The sequence below is a fragment of the Brienomyrus brachyistius genome, chromosome 6 (genome assembly GCF_023856365.1).
Source record: "Brienomyrus brachyistius isolate T26 chromosome 6, BBRACH_0.4, whole genome shotgun sequence".
Classification (NCBI taxonomy): Eukaryota; Metazoa; Chordata; class Actinopteri; order Osteoglossiformes; family Mormyridae; genus Brienomyrus; species Brienomyrus brachyistius.
Genome location: NC_064538.1, coordinates 18,087,128 through 18,109,400, shown reverse-complemented (window position 1 = coordinate 18,109,400; position 22,273 = coordinate 18,087,128). Strand labels below are relative to the sequence as shown.

Below are 22,273 nucleotides of genomic sequence, written 5' to 3'. Positions count from 1 at the left end.
GCTAACACTTCTGACTTTGGTATTTTTAAACCCTAGCTATGGCCATGCTCTGGGCAATCGATTCCGCTAAACTGACACGTCAGGGCGGTGGCAGGAAGCTGAAGTACCGAGAGGAAACCCAGGTAAACTTGGGGAAAGCATGTGGACCCCGGCCTGGAAATGAACCCTAACCCTGGGGGTTATGAGTCACCTCATCACCTCATATTTACACTGGAAAATGCTACTTTAATTTTTGTAAATGATGAAATGCCCATTTTGTGCAACACTTGGCAGTGAATAGTGTAGGGTTACAGCCTGCCTGTACAAAGAATTACAGGGCCTAAGGCAGAGAAGATTGCTGGACTAGCTGCCAATTTATCTCAGATAGAGTTTAGAGGTGCCCATTACCTACCTAAATCTCCGGACTGTGGGAGGACGCCAGAGTTCCCAGTGGGAACCAGTGTAAGCATGGAAAGAGCATACATGAACCAGTGGGACCTTATGATGTCACTCCCTCTATTTATCAATTAGTACAGGTTGGTGGGGCTCGTTCCAGACAGCACAGGGCTGAAAGCAGGGGACAATTTAAAAGCATCCATTCACATAACTGCCAAATTACTGAACTACTTAACTGGAGTGGAATGCTCGGAGGAATCCACGCACCGTGGGGAGAACATGCAAATTCCACGCAGACAGAGCAGAGGGCAGGATTCACACCAGGAGGCGGAAAGCAACAGAGCGATCTACCAAGCCGCCATGCCTCTCACATAGCAACCACTGAGAAATACCGCTGAATTATTTGCTGAGCGTGTGCTTTTTTTCTGCTCTTAGACGTCAAATCAGAATAGAAGCGCCTCATATTGATTGCAGCCAGTGACATGCTCGAGATTGCAAAGTGGCAGTTTTCTATTCAGAGTGTTAATGTAAAACTACTCCCTTCAAATGCAGTGAAGGGGAATAAACGTCAATACTGTGTTTAAGTGGAATTCTCTATAATTTAATTCTCTTTATTATTAGACTAATCATTTTGGTTCTCAGGATCAACACCGTGCAAAATAAAGGCTGCATATCTATTGTTACCGGCCATAATAAGCTCCAAAACAAGTCACAGGTGCATTGTGTGGACTCCCCAAGGACACCGAACTTACTTCATCACATCTCTTATTAGTATGCCACTGGAATCTATATTCTGCAGTACAACGGGGAAAAAACATTCCACATAGTCATTGTTCTTCAAGTAACTCGAAGGCAATGTGTAGGATTTCAATCTTTTGCCTTTGGCGGTAAGCTCTGTGGTATCTTATCCACAAAAGTGAATTGTTCCCCTACAGTGTGCTCAGGCAATCTCTTCAGGCTGCATTGTCCTTGTTTCTGTCCAATCCTGGAGAACTTCCCCCTCTATAAAAACGGTATATGTCGCTGACTTGATACAGCGCTGAGTTACACAGAAAAAGTGTCAGTGAGGAAGGCTTCAGGTGTGTATGCAAGGTGTGCACTGCTGTTTATGTATTATCATTCAAGACGTCATTCGCTGCAGCTCCGCAGCTTCCTTTGCAGCTATCTGCTTTCTTGTTGGACTGGCAGGCTAATTTTGAGAACCATATGCTGGTAAAGAACACCTGATTCTATTTCTGTTTTGTTTCTGAACAGATGAATGCAGGGGAGACCAACGTGATGCATTTGTTTGCCGTGGTTTTTGCTTTGATGCTTGTCGATAGTGGCCAGTCTTTGACTGTGGCGGACTGTGGCACTTACTACAGACGCCCAGGTAATATATTACGCCTGTGACTGGTGACACCTGTTTATTTGTTTATTTCGCCATTTTGGCATTGTTTGTTTATTTGACATTTTATGCATCTTAAATGATATATTTTAAAGTTGGATAGACTTAGCAGGTGGCTTTGTAAGAAGGTCGGTAAAATGGTCAGTGTTGGTTGAGGTTTGCGTGCAGTTATTAACTGCATTGATCATGCATTTGTTTCAGTTGGTGTACAGTAAAATATTAGCAGTAAAATCGAGTGTTTGAAAAAACTGTTGTTTTAGAAATAGAAGCTTATGACGCGGGAGAGAACCGGACCACACGCCAGAAGTTGTTCTTTGATTTTTAGAGTACACTGATATCTCTGTGGACTGTGGAACCACCACGATACAGTTGGCAGTGCAGGCCTGCCCTGTCATTTACACTGGCTACAACGAGTCCCTGCTGTTACTGAACGGCAGGACGGACCCGGGCTGCGAGGGGATTCTGGACGCCACTGTGATGCCGCCAGTGGTGCGGTTCCAGTTTCCCCTCAACCAGAGTAACTCCTGTGGAAGTGAATTCATCGTGAGTTAAGTTATAACGGAAAACTTATGGCTGAATGTTTTCATCCCAGATGGAGAGCTCAGAAATATCTGCACATATGTGTCTGCTGTGTTTCTAACTGTCCTTAATGAGGATGAAAATAATAAAAACACATTCAATGACTGAAGTAAATTCAGACTTATAACAAGTTTACAGAAGGGTGGGTTTTTTAAAGGGAGGCATAAGAAGGACCATAATTCATACTGAAGAGTCAGACTTATCATCAGCCAATAATATGTTTATAATCGGTGAGTGACTGGGGAGGGAGCTCTCTGGGGGCCAATCAGCTTTCAGTTGGGGTGAAGGACTTTGTGATCCCACCCCTTTAAACACCCCTGGGAAGCACTAATGCAAAAAGATGACATATGACTAAGCTAAATTGACATTTTGTCTTTTTGATTATTTAGTATGTAGTTTACTTTGTATGACCAGTATATTTTGGTATGAAGTGTCCTGAATAGTATGAGAAAGTAAATCCGGCTTATGTAAAATTTGACTTACATAAAGGTTTGCAGAATGGATTATTCAACAACGAATTGACAATTGCTTCTATTGAACTTTACGTTATATTACATTATATTTCTGTTTACTCCTGTATGATTGTTTACCTAGTAGGTAATCTGACTAAATCTATCATGTTCTGCCAGACTACAAGTGCAGTAGGCACTGGGGTTTTCTCAGACTTCTCCAACATCCAGACGGTCAACATTAGCGGTTTGATTCGATCATTTGACCCGACAGTGGGCCAAGTGACCTACAACGCCGAGCTGAAGTATTTGTACTCCTGCTCCTACGCACTGGAGTACCTGATCAACAACACGAAGATTGAGGTGTAAGTTGTCTACCAATGAACAGAAAAATGGAACCCATATTTTACCAGTCACATGACACAGGGTGCCATTCTCATCCAGTTATGCGCTCTTGTAATCCTGTATATATAACACAGCCCAGATCACAGAAGAGACATCAAATGGAACTGAGCATAAAGAGCAAAAACCAGGGTCAACTGCCATTTCTTTTACCTTTATATGTATATATATATCCAAATACAATGGATAAATGTATGGCTAGGAATAAAGAGACATAGTAGCACATATTTAATTTGAAGATTTTATTTCTGTTTTATTGAGTGTCAACCAGGCATTGAATCTGGTTAGATTTAATAATATTATAAATGAAAGATAGACAAAGGGATGAAAATTCATAATATTTCCTGGCCCTTTTCTCTCCACAGGGCATCAGCCTCCATTGCAGTGAAGGACAACAATGGCAGCTTCATCAGCACGTTGAGCATGCAGCTGTATGAGGTAAGACCTTACTGGCTCGACAGGAAGCCATTCTCCTGTGTCCGTTGGAGTACTTTTCCCCGGAGAGGCTGCTGACCTGTTCAGAGGATTAGGTTAGATATCCATGAAGCTATTCAAAACGAAATTCTGGGGCAGCTTAGGGCCACTGTAATGTGCTGGGAGTTCTATGAGTCCTCAGTTATTACGTTTATGTATTACTGTACTGCCTCGTGCCCATTGCTTCCGGGATAGGCTCCGGACCCCCCACGACCCAGTAGGATAAGCGGTTTGGAAAATGGATGGATGGATGGATGTATTACTGTAGTTACACACGATATACTTATTATGTTTTGCGCCCAGGATAGAAACTACACTACCCTCATGGTCATGTCGCCACTGGGCATCGAGCTGAAGACTAACATATATGTGCTTGTGAAGGCCACCAACTTGACGTCCCAGTAAGACACCATGTCATCCTCATAGGCCTCTGCTTGAAGCTGCTCCACACTTACATTGGCATGGTGCTGAGTGATCTTTTCCTCTTCCGACAGGTACAACGTGCTCCTGGATCGATGCTATGCCTCCATGAATCCCCATCCCTACAACTCCACCTTCTTCAATCTCTTTGTTGCGTAAGTGTGCCCGAAGAAGCCGCAGAGTAATTATGGTGAGATCTGGGACTTGAATCCACCTTGAAGTCAGTGACCACTTGCCCTCACTGCCCCCCCAACCTCGGCTTCAACCGCAGGTGTAACAGGGACAAGCTGACGACCATGCTGGAGAATGGTCAAAGCCAAAACGCCAGGTTCACCTTCCCAGCTTTCCGTTTTATGGAGCAGCAGAACCAGACCGTTGCTACCTACTTTCTGCACTGCATTACCCGGCTCTGTGAGAAGACCACCTGTGCACAGTTCCAGGTACAACTCACACCTACCTTCTTCAGCAGGTCACTCTGGGGTCTGGTGTGTGGCTCAGCAGATTGGACCTCAGTGTATGCAATCGGGTTGTCGTCGATCTCGGGGCCAGCAAACTGATGCTGCTCTTCGGTCCGTGAGCAATGCCCTTAATCCCCCCTAAATGCCTCAGGGGCACCAGATAAATGTCTGACCCTGTGCTCAGTCCCTAAGCTTTGCTCTCACCTCCATGTGTGGATGTACGTCTCAAAAAGGAGAGCATGATGGGTTTGCAAGAAGAAGCATTCCAATGACCTGTTCTTGTGCAAATGGCAAGTTATGCATCATTTCATATTATCATTATTTATAGAGATGACTATGTGGGGATACTGTATACTTCATTACATACACAGCAGTAGACCACAAATAGGGTTCATCAAGGTTACTCAGCACAACTTATAGTTTTTGTATAATATTATCAGACATTTCAAATCTGTTCAAGTGAGACAGCTGGTAGAATTTGGGGACTGGACCCTGACATTACAAGTCAGAAGTCCTCATTCTTAGCCCAGTATATTTAATGCTGTCCAAATCCTCATGATCTTCATAGAGACCCTGAGAGTCGCTCGGCCTATTAAAAACAGGTCAAGTAGGCTTTGATGAACTAGGGCATGAGGGTATCTTGGGAAATGTAGGAAGTGGAGCAACTCGACACGGCCAGTTTGTAGGGGATGACAGGTTTATTAGGGAAAAAGTTACCTTCTTCGTGGGTGAAGAGAATATGGAAGGGACGGGCCCAACATGTGAGCAAGAAAACATGAAAAATCATGTGGCAAAAGGACTAAAGGAATTCAATGCGTACGCTTTGCCAAAACAGGACTTTGTTGCGGTTTTAGGACCAGCTTACTTCTATATTAGAGATGGAGATAGATGAAAATGATTCCTGTACCTCTCTACTCCCAGAACTGCCGCAGGAGAAAGAGGGACGTGGAGAGCACTTCCCCCCCTTCAACAGGCATCTCTGACTCTACCACCATCACGTCCCCACCTATCGTCACCAGGGCAGAGAGCGGTACGTTCAGCGGTTGTCATCTCCAACAGCATCAATAGGAGAGCCTCTTTGCAAACCGATCCAAGCATCTCCACATGGCCAAGCTCATCTGACTGGCCTGCTTATATGCAGCAACTCATATGAATTAAATGTGGTCTAGAGTACAGTCGACGTTTGATATGAGCCGTAATAACTTTTTTTTTTCAATCCCTATTGTGTTTCAGTGCTATCATCAAAGGAACAGGGTAAGTTTAGTTTTAATCTCCATGAAATTCTCAGCAATGTAAATGTCATTCTACTACAAACGCATATGAGTCATCGATGACTCAATTGTCTGTTTTCATCAATCCTTAATTGTGGAGATTAGATCTGAACCCGAATATGTTCTGTCAGGACCGTGATCGGAAGTGTTGCAGGCTATGCGAGTATTATACGCTGTTCAGTAGGCAGAACACGGCAGTTGACCTCAAAGAACTTAGATCTTAATAATTGCAGTAGTATGAAAAAACTTGAATTCTAACTGGTTTCTCCTTTCTCACTGTTGAATAGCATCGTACAGCAAGGAAGATGATTCCAAGACCTCCATGGGCCTGGGAATAGCAGTGGGTATTCTGGTTCTGGCTTGTATTGGTGTGGCTGCCACAGCCACCATCCTCTACAAGCACTACAGGGTGCATTCCGGAACCTCCAAGCCGTTCCACAGCTAGATACCAACCAGGTCGTCCCCCGAGGAGCTCCTTGCACACTCTATTGGCATGCCTGTCTTAAAATGACTGAGCTAACAACTCATACCTTCTTATCCTCAGCATCAATGTCTTTACTTTTTAGAGCTACTTCATTGAGTCCTATAGTCCTGTTAAGTTTAGCATGTTAAGTTTAGTATGTCTCCATATTAAAAAGTTTACCTGGAAAGCATTAATGCATCTTACTCGAAAGATGTTGTTGCATCTTACTTGAAGGACACTGCACTCGTTATCTCAGTTATTGGGAAACATGTCATAAATGTTAAATTCATATCATGTTTTATGTTGCGGAAAAACTGCAAAGAATCTTTTTGACAAAAGAAAATGGGGGGGGGGGGGTATGGTTAGATCTGTTTAGAAATGCATGTTTTATTCATTAAACGGTACTATTATGTTTGAAATCATTTTAAATATATCAAACTGAGCTTTAGTAGGACAATTAACCAAGCATTTTGTAGTAACATTAAATTATATGACTTTTCTGCACTGGCCTCTGTGTATGGCAAAGGCGTTTTGATTTTATTTACATTTTAAAACTGTTTCCTTATACAAATTGTGTATATTCCCATAATATCCAAATACGAGCACCGGCATCATTAAAGGTTACAGGAACGAAAACATTGATTGCCTTTAATTGACTTCTGAAATTAGTAGCTTGGTCCCCTCAGATGGGCTGCGGCGAAATGCTACTCAGCGTAATTCAAATGTCAGCTGAACAAACATCGGCGGCATGCTGCTCCGCTAGGTTTCTGCAGCACCTGCTCCATGACTCTATTTCACAGTTGTTTGTTTATACCTCATTCACCTTCCGAGGGTTTGCATTTCACCGAAAGCCGATCCCCTATTATGCTGGCGGACCATTAAAAAAAAATCTGATCCTAATTTCGCGCGAGCCCACACTAATCCGCTGACACTGAATCTAATCTTTTTTGTGTCCCATAAATGAGAACGGCATGCCATACAATAAAATGAGACTAGATAGAGTCTGTGTTACATTCGGAAACAGGATGCAGTCAATAATCAAGATAGGAAGAGCTTGATTAAGTACAAACCACCTAGTGTTTGCAGATGGAACCAATTTTGCTTAAATAATATGTTAAAGGGTTTTTTTTGGTGAAGACGACCTCTTTAACACATCTTTAAAGGCCTTTTTTGAACTTCTGCTCCTGTGTAAAATCCCTGCTGAAGCTTTACTCATCCTCACTCAACGATTGTGAGTTTAAATACTCCTGGCTTGATGGACACAGCATATTTACCCTCTTTTCCTGCATCACTTCCCACCTCAGCTCCAGGGCACGTTCCCTGTGGCTTAGAAGGCTTAAGGCAAGCCGGGCAAACAGCAAGCTTCCGCGAACTACAGGAATTAAAATCAAGTTTCCCACAAAAGTTTGCACCATCTTGATCCATTTCCTGCCACAATGTCGCACTCGGTAACAAGTGTAAAACACCGTTTCCCTGGTGGCACAGATTGGGGACAGAACTGTCACCTAATCTCCGCTGGGTCTTTCTGAAAATCCTGGGGTCCTATTTCATCTGCTACCCTGACTCATCCTGGGCGGCACCCATCCGCTGCGCTGTGTCCACTCCGAGAAGGGATCAATCCAGGGGGCCATTCTAGGATTTGAAAATTAGGGAGGCTCATCCCCCGAACCAATACAAGCTAAACACGGGAGACATATGTTACAGTCTGTTTATTTAGAGAAATATCAATGTAAAATGTTTGGGTTTTTTTTTCTAATGACAAAGGAATGCAGTTCAGTCAGATTCGATCTTACAACAAACAGACGCGCCACAAACTACAATCCGTGAGACGCACTTTAAAATCCAGTGAAAAAGGCAAGAGGTAGTATGAGGTAAAATTCAGTGGTAAAATTCACCATGGAAACTGTGTGATTGTGTTTTAAAACTTCACATAAATGTTTTTAGAATGTATATATGTATTAAATTGTTGGTGGATTTAGGATAGGCTATAATTTCAGTTCCCTTTGAATGACAAAATATTTATAGCAGTATAAAACATTCTACTCATTTAGCTGCTGAAATTCCTGTACAGATAGAATGATTGTTATTATGATTATAATGACTTGGGTTAGAAGATGGCATGGTGGTGCAGTGGTTAGCACTGTTGCCTCACACCTCTGGGACCCGGGTTCGAGTTTCTGCCTGGGTTACATGTGTGCGGAGTCTGCATGTTCTCCCCATTCAAGCCACTTTGTTGTCATTTGACAGTCTTCATAGCATCGGATAGTTATAACAAAGAATGATTAAACAACACTTAACAACAAATACTAGGTGAGGGATAAAAAAAATAACTTAAGTAAAAAGCTAACACTTACAAAATAAGCACAAATAAAATAGTAGTACACTCTTACTTCATGTATTAACCGGAAACTATGCACTGATCCCATGCTGGTTTATCATCAATCAGTCATAACAGGTCATGAATTTCATACAGTTACTATATTTGATCATGATTTGTACTTGAGTAGTAACTGACTTGTGCCCGCCCCCCCCCCCCAAGTACAGTGTTACCAATAAAATATAATGTACAGCAGTACATAACAATAAACAACAATGACCCAGTGCAAATAGTACTGTCACAATAGAAAGGAGGGAGGGCCCAGGTACAACTGCAGGAAGAACCGTAGGTTCATTGACAGTCCGAAACAAAACAGAAAACAAGGAACTGAAGGAAAAGAACCTCGAGGGGTCAAACAGAAGGGAGACTGACGGTAGCAGGGAACAGGATCAGGAACACAGCAACAAAGGGCGGAGTCACTGGTCACGGTACAGAGGATGACAATGACTGGACTGGGGAGCACAAGACAAGCGGGTACTTCATACATTGACTGACGAGGACATGATGAGTAACAGGCGTGGCTTGAATGGACATGGTAGGACCAGACACACACACGATGGGCAAGACATGACAAGTACAAGGAAACAGCGGTGAAAGGCAGTGCATATAGATACATCTGCTGCTAGGTGCTTTTTGGCAGTCTGTGGTTGCAGATCCTTAGCTCTCTGAGCTGCTAAATATTTCAGACAAATGTTAAGCACGCCGATAAACATCCACGCCTCATCACCCCTGTACTGTAAGATGTAATCTTTGTCTCCATGGGTTCACGCTGACATTGCCACTGATTGATTTATTACCCAGCATACTGTGTTAAATTCTGTCTTATAATGTGTGCGGTGACATTTTGAGCTGTGAGTATTGAATCATAGTTGATGAGAAAACATTATTTCATGCACTCAGTCATTATTTCATGCGGCTATCAGGGGCTATGGCCTCACGGTCATGGCGAGACCCCGTCCTCCCTAAATTTCACAGGAAATAAAGAGCCTTTTCTTGGCCTTTTCACCTTTTCTTTCTTTCACCTTTCACAGAGTAAAACTCTGTCCTTCATCTTGATCTAAACCATGATGACCCTTATTGGAATCTAAGCAAATCTCGTTAGAATTTTGAGTTTCTCTCATAGGAGTGCTATAATTATTCAAAAAGTCAGTTTTTAAACTGATATTAAATAAATAGACCCTTAACTGAATTAACTCTTTTAGTACTGGAACAGAAGCAATCCTTTCTAGTTGCAGAATGCTATGTGAAATGTTGCGCCAGAGAGAAAATCCTGACATTTATCCCTGTGGAGAAATGTTGACATAATCCTTTCTAGCCATTTTTGTGTTGGAACCCATCTGTGATGTCTTTCGTGAATTATAACAATGGAACAAGCAATATTTGTTGTATAGCATACAATGTTCCTGATACAAAGGGCTTTCTGGGTGGTTCTGTGGTCTATGTAACAAATACTTATTATTGGTTATTAATAAATAGTTACATGTGGCCTGGAAATAGGTTTTCTTCTGCTGCTGCATTTGGTTTGTCGGTTATCTATATTATGGGTTTAACAAAAGTAAAAGATTTCTTACTCATTATGCATAGATATGAGTGTCCCACTTGAGTAAACTGATCTGAATGCGTGCATATAATTTAAAAAATCTCATATAATTAAAGAGAAAACATCCAAGGTAGCCCAACCCAAGTGAGCATTTCACAGCTTACAGTGGCTACTTACCTTCATCTCCAGCTAACAACCTTCGTTTCAAAAACACCAGGATGGAATTTCCTGTTCAAATAACTCAAAGAGCCCCTGCGCCACTCAGCTGTTAATGTCGGAGCCGGGTCATGTGAGGGGCATGTGCTGGGGGGGCACTTTGGACCACCGGTGGAGCCCTCAGACCTTTAGCTGATTTCTTGAGCTTAAGCCCACAAACATTAATTCCGAATGCAGTATTTTGGGGGCTGTACCATATAACTGATACTCTACAGGAGAAGGCCAGAGCAAACATCAATATTCTTGCAGGAAAAAAACAATCTGAAGATCTCCCTCTCTGAAGGTCGGACGTGATGCTTCCAATTCTACGCTGAAGCTGAAGCTCTAATAGAAGCAGAGAGGAAATTCTATTCAGATCTAAAGGGAAAAAATATAAAACATATCGGATGTACAACTGAAGCTGGGAAGGTCAGCTATTGCGCTGATTGTCTTCATGTGCTTTGCTATGGCATGTATTTAGGTGTTCAGGTACAGATGTCAAGGAAAAAGTCATAGCAGAGATAAATAATAAATAATAAAATTCAGGCATCATCACAAATTTAGAAGATGTTCTTGCAATCATCAGCTACTTATGGAGTCATTTGCAATCATCTCATTTGTAATCATATGGTACTCATGTTGATGTTAGTCTTGAGGTACAAGATGCAGACTTTTGTTGTAGCAGTACTAGGATATTGCAAGCTACGTTTTTGGTATATTTGGTTATTTTAAAATCTTTATAGTATGGTAAACACTGCCATATACAAAAAAAATGTATGAAAAAAATTCGTTGGACCGCCATTAGTTTCGATTATGGCGCACATCTGTCATGGCATTGTTTACACAAGCTCATGCAGCATCTCACCCTTTATTTTCATGCAGATTTGCATTCATTTCTCACCGAGATCTTGTATTGACAAGTGAGTTGAACCACTCTATAAAGCCTCCTTCAGCACATCCCAAAGACCTTCAATTGAGTTGAATCGAACTCTGTGGTGACCAAGTCATATGTGGAAATGATTCCTCATGCTCCCTGAACCCAATGAATCTTGGCATTCTCGTCCTGGAATATGCCCATGCCAACAGGGAAGAATAAAATCCATTGATGATGGATGGAGGTGTAACCTGGCCATTCAGTAGGTTCAGGTACTCAGCTGACTTCACTTTATTGCTGCATAACATTGCTGAGCTGTAATAATGATAAAGTCATTGGTTCTTAAGTATTTGCTGATATAAATTCAAATGGCAACTTTTTTCTTATCCAAGCAGTGGACACTTGCACGTTTTGTATGCTATCTTGGCTTAGAGGTATCACTGAGTTAACTCAATTAATATTTATATGATGATTAATGAAGGTAGCATTTAACTTATTTCTCATGTGGCTTCCCCAACGGTGGGACGACTACCCACCCACATCCAGCTATCCGAATCCATTAGAACCTTTAAGAAACACCTTAAGACCCATCTCTTCTGGGAAAGTCTCAATGATTCTTGCATTCACCGACCTCCTCAATCTGCATCGGTGAATCCTTGGTTTCTTATATGTCTTGAATGCTCTTCTTTGAACTCCCTGACCAGTTTTCGTCTAGTTTTTTATGTCCATTTTGGAGGGACATCCAATTCCTAGTAACATCACTGTTGTTCCATATTGTCTCCAGTTTTGGATGACTATCTTCATTGTGTTCCATGATATCTAATGCCATGGAATTTTTTTGTATCCTTCTCTTGACTCCTTTCAACAATGAGATCTCTTTGATGCTTTGTAAGCTCACTGCTTGTTCAAAAACTATAAGAAAACATTATAAGAAACTACAGAATATTTGTCATTGGTAAAAAAATAAGTCCTGAACCAATTACTCAATATTATTTAATTGTATAGATAACAGCATTGTTTTAAAGTTATATTTTTCATATGTATGCAAGCATAATCCACATTGGAAGCCATAATATGGATTTACAAGCATCATCAGCAATAAGTTCAACAAAAGTATATAATTGTCCATTGAAAATACATTTCTGTGAAAAAGGGATTTTTGTTTTATATCCACCTTTAATGCTTTTAAATGTTTTTTTGTGATCGCTTACGTACTTCAAATTTCCTGTAGGGCCTCAACTTTTTTGTCATCATGTCTTGAGTCCAAGGCAGAATAAGACATGGAGAAAGTCAAATAATATGTGTTGTGTTGTTTAATGGTCTCAAACTTGGGAATAGGTTGTATGTATCTGTGGTTCCTGGGTTTCAGTGGTAGGGGTGCGGATGGATCCAAACGAGAGGCAGTGGACGTTTTCTGAAAAGAAGAAAATGACAAAAAAGGTCACGTCACTCAGCAAGAACAATACTGACCACTTCTTTACTGCCTATCTCAGGAAGCACCATCCATCCATCCATTTTCCAAACCGCTTATCCTACTGGGTCGCGGGGGGTCTGGAGCCTATCCCAGAAGCAACGGGCACGAGGCAGGGAACAACCCAGGATGGGGGGCCAGCCCATCACAGGGCACACTCACACATGCATTCCTATGGGCAATTTAGCAAGTCCAATTAGCCTCAGCATGTTTTTGGACTGTGGGGGGAAACCGGAGAACCCGGAGGAAACCCCACGACGACATGGGGAGAACATGCAAACTCCGCACACATGTAACCCAGGCGGAGATTCGAACCCGGATCCCAGAGGTGTGAGGCAACAGTGCTAACCACTGCACCACCACGCCCCTAGGAAGCACCATATTAGGCATAATTCATTATACATATAAGAAAGTATAAAAACTTACGGAATTTCTTAAACAGTGCAAAAAAAAGGAAAATGATCGTCACGCAAAATATTCCAAAGATTGGAACTGCCGCTCCAACTGCAACGAAATAACATATAAACATTAAACATCATTCTGTGCAATAAAAAACTGAAATGTTAAACAGATACGTCATAATATTACTTTTTGGAAACATTTTCATGATTTAGCAGAACAAAAGATCAAATTTAAATCCAACCACTGTTTATGTTAATTGCATAGCTTTAAATATGTATCTTGGTGATAGGCTAGTAATCCAATGAGCACCTGTTTTGTGTTCTTTACACTGAAAAGTGTAGTTGAGAGGCAGGTCCAGAGAGGAGTGATTGACCCAGCAGGAACAGAGCACATCCTCAGCATGTGCTGGTGTCAGAGACAAGTAGGAGTCGAGGGAGTAGGAGCCGTCTGGGTTGACTGTGCTGCGTCTGTCAGGGGTCACGTTCAGTGGGAGTCCGTCCCGGAGCCAGTCCTGCTCTATGCTCTCTGGGTAAAAGTCCCGAACGGAGCAGAGCAGCGCCGGGTTCCCACTGGGCCCCTCCACCCGGGACACAGACACCGTGGGACGAGCTGCACCTACAGAACAGAGGGACAGTGTGACGGGCGTGAGAGGGAGTCTATGGATTTTATAACCAATATGTCACTCACAGTATATCTCAGTATTAATATGAGAGATACCCACAGAACAGAGGGACAGTGTGACGGGCGTGAGAGGGAGTCTATGGATTTTATAACCAATATGTCACTCACAGTATATCTCAGTATTAATATGAGAGATACCCACAGAACAGAGGGACAGTGTGACAGGCGTGAGAGGGAGTCTATGGATTTTATAACCAATATGTCACTCACAGTATATCTCAGTATTAATATGAGAGATACCCACAGAACAGAGGGACAGTGTGACAGGCGTGAGAGGGAGTCTATGGATTTTATAACCAATATGTCACTCACAGTATATCTCAGTATTAATACTGTATGAGAGATACCCACAGAACAGAGGCACAGTGTGACGGGCGTGAGAGGGAGTCTATGGATTTTATAACCAATATTTCACTCACAGTATATCTCAGTATTAATATGAGAGATACCCACAGAACAGATGGACAGTGTGACGGGCGTGAGAGGGAGTCTATGGATTTTATGACTAATACAGTCGAACCTCCTTACTACGTTCCCCGGATACAACGTTTTCACCTTTTCAACGTGTAGGTTTCTAATTCCCGTTTTTAGCCTATGTATTATTCCAATAGCAGCCATTGTTTACAGCGTACACCCTTACAGCGTAAACTTCGATACAACATCCAAATTTCTAGAGAAAATACGAAAACTAACCATCGTTACAAGGTACAGCGCTCTCCCCGCCCACCACAACTTGTGTCGCTACATCTACCTGTATCTACCTGATCTTCGCCCAATGCACATTTGTCTATTGCCTTGCTTGGCGTTAAATGAGTTGCCTTGACCGATCGTTACTGGACTGCGTAGTAATGGCTTGTTAAGTGTTGTGTGCGTATTCTTTGTTTATTAAACCTTGTGAAATACCGGTCATGCCGGTAATTGTGAATTCAGAATAATAACGGAAGTAAAAGATTTTCTAATTTAATTTGACCAATATTTCATTAATATTTTCATGCAAAATGCCAATTTGGATGCGAATGTTTATTTTAAAAATCCATTTTGACCACCCGTTGTGTATTTTCGTTGCCGTTTATCGCCGGCTTGCACTAAGAAATTGTGAGTAATTTAAGGAAAATTTCAAGGATCCAAATGAGCTTTGTCGAATTATTTAACAAGTAATAATGTGTTCGTTTGTTTTGTAGTCAATTTAAGGGTCTGTTCTATTAAAGTTTTATCATTCACATGGATATTTCGTGAGTTCTTTCATCCATCTTGCACTAAGTGGATACAACGTTCTATGCTTATAACGTACATGTTTTTGATATCCCGTCTTGTACGTAGTAACGAGGTTCGACTGTATAATTACTTTAGCAGTGAGCTGAGTGTATAAGGACATATACTATATAGTGCTGGGCGGTATACCGGCTCATACAGAAAACCGTCGGTATGAGGCACCAATCTAATCTTGTCATGATGTGAATTTTTCTTTCACCGCAATATCGGTTTAAATAACCTACACAACGTTCAGAAAGTGGCGCAGCTGGAAACTGTTTAAGGGGGGACGTTTTTCACTGCTGCGCCGCTAAAATTGTACCGCGAAAGATCAGGAGGAATATATTGTTAAAAACAATGAGACACTGGGGTTGTCAAAAAATCGATTCTTAAATACTAATCGATATTAAAAATGAGTATCTGATTAGATACTCATTTTCACCATTACTGACACCAACAGTGCGGTTTTCGCCTCATTCGCCATACTTCACACAGCACCACTACAGCGCAGACGCGCGTGCACGCACGCATACACCTCCGCTCCTCTCAATAGCCGCTGAACACATTCGCGCTGGTTAACACACACATACCGAGTTGGCCGAATATGACATTTAATGATGTGGTTATCCGTTACTTTTGAGTAATCCTTACTACCGTATACTCGGCAGTGCAGTATTCGTTACTTAGTACTCGCTACCCAATACATATTACTACAATTAACGTAAGACATACGTATATCTTCTGTAGTTAGAACGGCGATGGGCTACTAATTACTCCGACCAGTCAGTGCACCCCCCCCCCCATCAGACTCGCATGTGGGCCATACAACATGCAGGCAATGAGCGCAGGCGTCAGATAATGGAAACCAGCTGGAACTGCATGCCAGCCAGAACTGCCGCAAACAACAGTCTGCATGGCGAGTCATTTCGTTACTGTCAACAACAAATTCTTGAACGGCTGAATACTCGTAACGATTCGTTACAGCCTGGTATTCGTTACTTACTCGTTACTTACTCGTTACTACTCAAAGACCGACATCCCGGTCTTTATGAGAAATTTCGCTAGGTCAGTAAAGCTCGCGTTCCAGCAACACTGAACTATTAAACACATCGAAAATGTTAACTTAGCCGGCGCACACCTTAACATTAGCCGTTTATCTATAAGCAGTTATCCAACAAACATGTTAGCTGTATGTTATCATTAAAGTAACAGATAGGCGCAATGGCTTGTAATAAAATAATATAGTTAATGTGGGAACAATACAAAAAAACGTAAACAAAATGTGTCCTGTAAAATCCTGTAAAATGTGGCAAACAGCCTGTCATACTTTTAAAAAAATACCGTGATATAAATTTTTGGTCATAGGCTACAGCCCATCTATAATGACAGAACAGTGACATTTTCCCGAAGAGGGTCATGCAAACAAATATACAGGAAGTTGTATCTTTTAAAACTAGAGTTTGTCAGTCTACCTGCTGCAGGGTGTGATATTACAATGGGATTTACACAGACCTGCTTCATCCACATCTTTCACAGCTTTCTTCACACGCGTGTCTCTTGCTTCATATGCTAATCACACACGTGCATTTCTCCATCAGTTGCATAATTCAGCATATTTTGATTGCATATAACATAATAATGTGTGCTTATATGTGTGACCTTAATCATTTGCTATTAACAAAAACTGGTCATGCAGCGTCTGAAAAGACAAAATTACCTTCAACTAGAAGATCCACCAAATAGAATTTCTCCTCGCTTGGTGGGGGAATTTGTCTTTCCACAGAGCAATTGTAGACCCCAGAGTCACTGAAGCTGACATTTGTTAAGTAAAGTCGCGGAGGTTGTCCTTCAGTCACATAACGGGATCCACACTTCCTGTCTGTTATGTTACTGCGTGACACACGGTAATAACAGAGGGCTGGAGAGGTTCCATTCTTCCTGAATAAGACAGTATATGTTTTATTAAGACTGTCCTCAGATACGTTGCAGGGGAGAAGGATCTTCTGCCCTTTGTTTGCTTTGATGGTGATGATGCCCTCAGCATCTGTGTGAATAAAGAGAACCACAGCTGTTTGAAATATGATACGGAAGATTTATATGCAGTGCAGTGACCATGCAGAGGACATAAGTAATCATTTAAAGCTCAATACGGTCAAGGTTAAGCAAAGATTAAAAAAATCGCCAAAAGCAGCACACAACCCTGATGTAGCTCTACAGTTATGACTCCGAAATCCAACAGGCTGCTGGGATCTTTTTGCTCTGATAAGTTTCCTCAGTTCATTTTCAGTGTTTTTTTCAGTTGTCACACTTAATGTAATATGTAAGTTCTCTACCGCTGTACATCAAAAAATAATTTGCTATTAAAGTAGTATAGGAAAAATTAACAGATTACATTCCTAACATGCAAGAATGACCCAGTAATACAGAGACAGTAATGGAGAGCTAGGAAGCAGATTATATACTAGTTCACTGTTTGATTAAGTGGATACACTACAAATCAAATGTTATCATGGGAAGAACACAACACAAAAATTACCTGTTAATATGATGAGGAACGCGAGGAAGATGTGGATGAAGCAGGTCTGTGTAAATTCCATTGTAATATCACACCCTGCAGTAGGTAGACTGAGGAGCTCTAGTTTTAAAAGATACAACTTCCTGTATATGAATGCAGTGCCCACAGGGTAGACTACCATTGGACAAACACATCTCTCAGAGGAAGGAATAAGAAATAAAACACAAGTTCATGGATTTATTTTTCACTCGTTTTTTTGTATCATGGCACAATACAGGAAGGTGTGAGAGTATCTTGCTCTGAGCTTCTGTAATATTTCTGCATGAGCGCTTTGAATGAACTGAGCCTTCGGGGGCTTCAGGGGGTTATAACCTCCGAAGGGTTGAAGGGCGTCACCAGCGTGTCATTTTCAGCTGCTGTTTCTCATGCGTTTCCGTTCTTTTAAGAGCATGAAAACCACAAAAGTATCTTATTGGTCCAGACAGAAATGTGAGTGTTGCGGGTTCACTTCCTATCCCTGTGCGTGAGGACTTTGCATGTTCTCACTGCGTCCTTGTGGGGTTTCTCCTCTAGTCCAGAGACATGCTGTTTATTAGATTGCTGCCTCTAAATCACCCTTACTATGGGTGCAGATGAACCTTTTTTAGATACAATCGATTATAGAGATGGTTGGCAAAACAGAGCTGCTGAAAAATAAGCTTATGACCAATGCTTACTTCACTAACGCTGCCAAGTAGTATTTCCCAAGTACTTCACTTTAAGTAAAAAGTGATTCGGCACAGACCTGCAGACTGCTTTCAGCTGCTCTCAAAACACACCAATCAGAAAGCAGTTATTCTGTCTCCTTTCCATATTTTAAGCCCCCAGATTCTGATGCCCTGAAATTCCATAACAAGTATATCGGTAACTAACACTGGCTAAAAGGTGGAACATAACATCATACTGGAGGACTACAGGATCTTACAAAGTAAATGGAGGATCTCAGTGTAACACCAGCCTTGAGGTTTGAAGGAGCTCAGCGTAGCACCAGGCTGGAGGTTTAGAGGAGCTCGGTGTAACACCAGCCTGGAAGTTTGGAGGAGTTCAGTGTAACACCAAGGTGGAGGTTTGGAGGAGGTCAGCATCACACCAGCCTTGAGGTTTGGAGGAGCTCAGCGTAGCACCAGACTGGAGGTGTCACCTGCTCAGCTGCAGCCACTCACCCTCTGCTGGGGAGACACGCCCATCAGCAGTGCGCACCAGGTGGGTTATCTTACTCTTCCCGGCGACACGCCACCGGGGACAGGCAGCTTGGCTTTCTGAGCTGCGTCGAACGGGTGAGTGTCCTGCGTATCTATGGCTATAAAGCAGGGGTGGGCAATCTTACCCAGAAAGGGCCACTGTGCATGTGGGTTTTCGCTGCAACTCCCTAATTAAATTACTAATTAGAGGACTGATTGGCTGAAGAGTCCTCACACCTGGGTTTGAACAGCTGACCCAAAGGTTACCCCAAAAACCTGCATACACACCGGCCCTTTGTGGATAAGATTGCCCACCCCTGCTTTAGCGTAAGAAGACGTTGCTGGTTATTTTTGCATATATAGCGATACAATTCTTACAAATACAAACAGATACACCAACCACAGCTTTCTGTACATTTACCCAGCTGTGTACTAAGAGCTCTGACACTTGTAATGAAATGCTGCATCTTCACTGACCTCATTTGAACATATTCGACTGAATAGCTTCAATTGCCAATATTATCTCTCTATCTTTATTTGAGCAAGAAAACCACATTTTAACCCAAATCCTCAGTTCTTAGTGGCCTGTACTGGAGCAGGCTGTCCTTCTTAAACTCTTCCTCCAGTTTCCCTAACCTGTAATGGACCTTGTCTCATACCCAGACCTGCTGTAGTGATTCCATGTGGGAAACTCACCCAGGATGAGACGCATCTTTCCATCTGGACTTCTTCAGCTTCTTGGCACAGAGTCCCATCTGTGTGAACGTCTGGCTCTTGTCCGTCCAACTGCCCTCCAGTTTGGGCACGCTCCACCACCAGTTTGGGCACGCTCCACCACCAGTTTGGGCACGCTCCACCACCAGTTTGGGCACGCTCCACCACCAGTTTGGGCATGCTCCACCACCAGTTTAGCTGTGATCTAACAGCAAACATTTCTCAAAGCAATGCATCACTCATGTTTTTTCCTCTTCGGTAATATAGTGCAGCCAATATGGATTTTATGTTTGTCACCCTTAGCCTGACTAGAAACAATAGCAAAATCAATTCATACATCAGTCAGATTATTCACTACAGAGCTCTATGGATCACAGGCAAGAGAGCACAAAGCATGCTGTACCATCTAATTAAGATTCCATCCATTTGTTAAACCGATAAGCTTAAATTATGTAAAACTTCCAAAGTAACTGAGAAAGGAGTGGCGATAAGAAACACATGATGTCATCTTCTTGCAGCCCCATTGGCTACAGTTCTTAGTCTGTTTTCCATTGGAGTACCAAGTCAGAATCAGGCCACCACTTCATGAAAAACAACATGTTCCCACTATGATCTTATTAATGCCAACCTGTACAGAACCAGGGTGTTTTGGCTTTAATCTATACCTGGAGCAATATCAATGGAGCAACAAAATTGTATTAAACCTACCATTGGCAGCCAAATCTTAAATCTATTATCTATCTTTGTGTATAACAAAATTTTCAACACCATACATACTCAAGATCAAAAACTACACCAAATTCATCATCTTCAGTGATAAAACTAGACATTTGAGGATGCTTGAGGAATTACAAACCAAAGTCCAAAGTTCCTGATTGATAAATTGAGGACTTGAAACAAAACAGGCTGTATTCAATGACTGGTGCCCACATTTAAAAAGAAATATATATTAAAACAAATAGGAAACTGTTACATCACAAGATACATGGCAATTGTATTTCTTCGTTACAACTTGGTTACAACTGCAACAAAAGTGTAGCGTACAGAAACAACTGACATACATTATCTTGTATAGCATTTATCTGAACCCTAACTCCCCTGGAGGTCTGGTTGGTAAAGTGCTGAATGATGCTTTATTTGCTATTTACATATGTACAACCACATTGGAAAGCTTGTTTTCCCATATCCCATGTGCTGCTCTTTTGAGACATACGTTTACAGTATACACTATATGGACAAGTATTGTGACACCTGGCCATTACACTTACAGGAACTTGTATGACATCCCGTTCTAAATCCAAAGGCATCAGTATAGAGCTGGTCCCCCCTTTGCAACTATAACAGCTGCCACTCTTCTGGCAAGGTTTTCCACAAGATTGTGGAGTGTGTCTGTGGGAATTTTTGCTCATTCATCCAGAAAAGCTTTTGTGAGGTTAGGCACTGATGTGAGATGTGAAGGCCTGGCTCAAAATCTTCATCCTAGTTCATCCCAAAGGTGTTTGATGGGGCTGAGGTCAGGACTCTGTGCAGGCCAGTTCTTCCACAGCAATCTCACTCAACCATGCCTTTATGGACCTTGCTTTGTGCACTGTGGCATATCCATGCTGGAACAGAAAAGGGCCTTTGCCAAACTGTTCCCACAAAGCTGGAAGCATAGAATTGACAAAAATGTCTTGGTACACTGAAACATTAAGAGTTCCCTTCACTGGAACCAAAGGGCCTAGCCCAACCCCTGAAAAACAACCCCATACAATTATCCCTCCTATACCAAACTTTACAGTTGTCACATTGCAGTCAGGCAGGTATGTTCTCCTGGTATCTGCCAAACCCAAACTCTTTCACCAGACTGCCAAACAGAGAAGTGTGATTCATCACTCCACAGAGTCCAGTGCCGATGTGCTTTACAGCACTCCATCAGATGCTTGGCGATACTCAGCCACTGAAGCCCATTCCATGAAGTTCCCGGTGCACATTTAAGGCCAGATGACATTTGGATCGCTGCAGTTACTGAGTCAGAGCATTGATGACTTACACACTATGCGCCTCAGCATTCTGTGACCAGGCTCTGTAACGTTACACGGTCTGCCACTTCATGGCTGACGTTCTGTTGTTCCTAAACTTTCCATTTTACAATAATAGCACTTACAGTTTACCATGGAATATCTAGCAGGGAAGAAGTTTCAGAAACTGACTTATCACAAAGGCGGCATCCTATGACAGTACCACGCTTGAATTGACCAACTCTTCAGAATGACTCATACTGTACATCTTCTGAAACTGCTTATCCTATTCAGGGTCAAGGGGGGGTCCAGAACCTATCCCAGAAGCTACAGGCACAAGGCAGGGAACAACCCAGGATGGGGCACCAACCCATCACAGGACACACTCACTCACTTCACTCACACTCGCACACCTATGGGCAATTTGGTAACTCCAATTAGCATCCGCATGGTTTTGGACTGTGGGGGGAAAACCAAATGCCTAGAGGAATCCCCATGACAACACAGGGAGAACATGCAAAATTCACACACATGAAACCCTGGCGGAGACTCTAGTCGCAGAGGCATCAGGCAACAATGCTAACCACTGCACCATCATGCAGCCCCCCAGAACAGCCCATTCTTTCATAAATGTTTGTAAACCTGACTGCATGGCTAGGTGCTTCATTTTATAACCTGTGGCGATGGGTCTGAATGACACACCTGAATGTAGCGATTGAGAGGTGTGTCCCAATACTTTTGCCCAAAGGGTGTAT

General features: G+C 42.3%; 2 protein-coding genes across 3 annotated transcripts; one reads left to right on the top strand and one right to left on the bottom strand.

Annotated features, from left to right (window-relative positions):
• The first annotated feature begins 1,408 nt into the window (after positions 1 to 1,408).
• si:ch211-103f14.3 (zona pellucida-like domain-containing protein 1) lies at positions 1,409 to 6,914 on the top strand. 2 transcript variants are annotated; one of them, XM_049018242.1, is made up of 11 exons: positions 1,409 to 1,454; positions 1,630 to 1,747; positions 2,088 to 2,305; positions 2,971 to 3,155; positions 3,558 to 3,630; positions 3,970 to 4,067; positions 4,161 to 4,241; positions 4,358 to 4,526; positions 5,466 to 5,574; positions 5,778 to 5,798; positions 6,103 to 6,914. In XM_049018242.1, exons 2-11 carry the CDS (start codon positions 1,630 to 1,632, stop codon positions 6,258 to 6,260), a joined length of 1,230 nt encoding a protein of 409 aa, XP_048874199.1. In that variant the 5' UTR covers positions 1,409 to 1,454; the 3' UTR covers positions 6,261 to 6,914. The 2 variants fall into 2 exon arrangements, with proteins under 2 accessions (XP_048874199.1, XP_048874200.1); XM_049018243.1 differs by having other exon boundaries at positions 1,415 to 1,467.
• Positions 6,915 to 12,312: 5,398 nt separating this feature from the next.
• LOC125744935 (uncharacterized) lies at positions 12,313 to 18,282 on the bottom strand. Its single transcript, XM_049017257.1, has 5 exons — positions 17,606 to 18,282; positions 16,787 to 17,113; positions 13,447 to 13,752; positions 13,162 to 13,239; positions 12,313 to 12,678 (listed from the first exon to the last, which is right to left on the bottom strand). Exons 1-5 carry the CDS (start codon positions 17,763 to 17,765, stop codon positions 12,587 to 12,589), a joined length of 963 nt encoding a protein of 320 aa, XP_048873214.1. The 5' UTR covers positions 17,766 to 18,282; the 3' UTR covers positions 12,313 to 12,586.
• Positions 18,283 to 22,273: the final 3,991 nt, after the last annotated feature.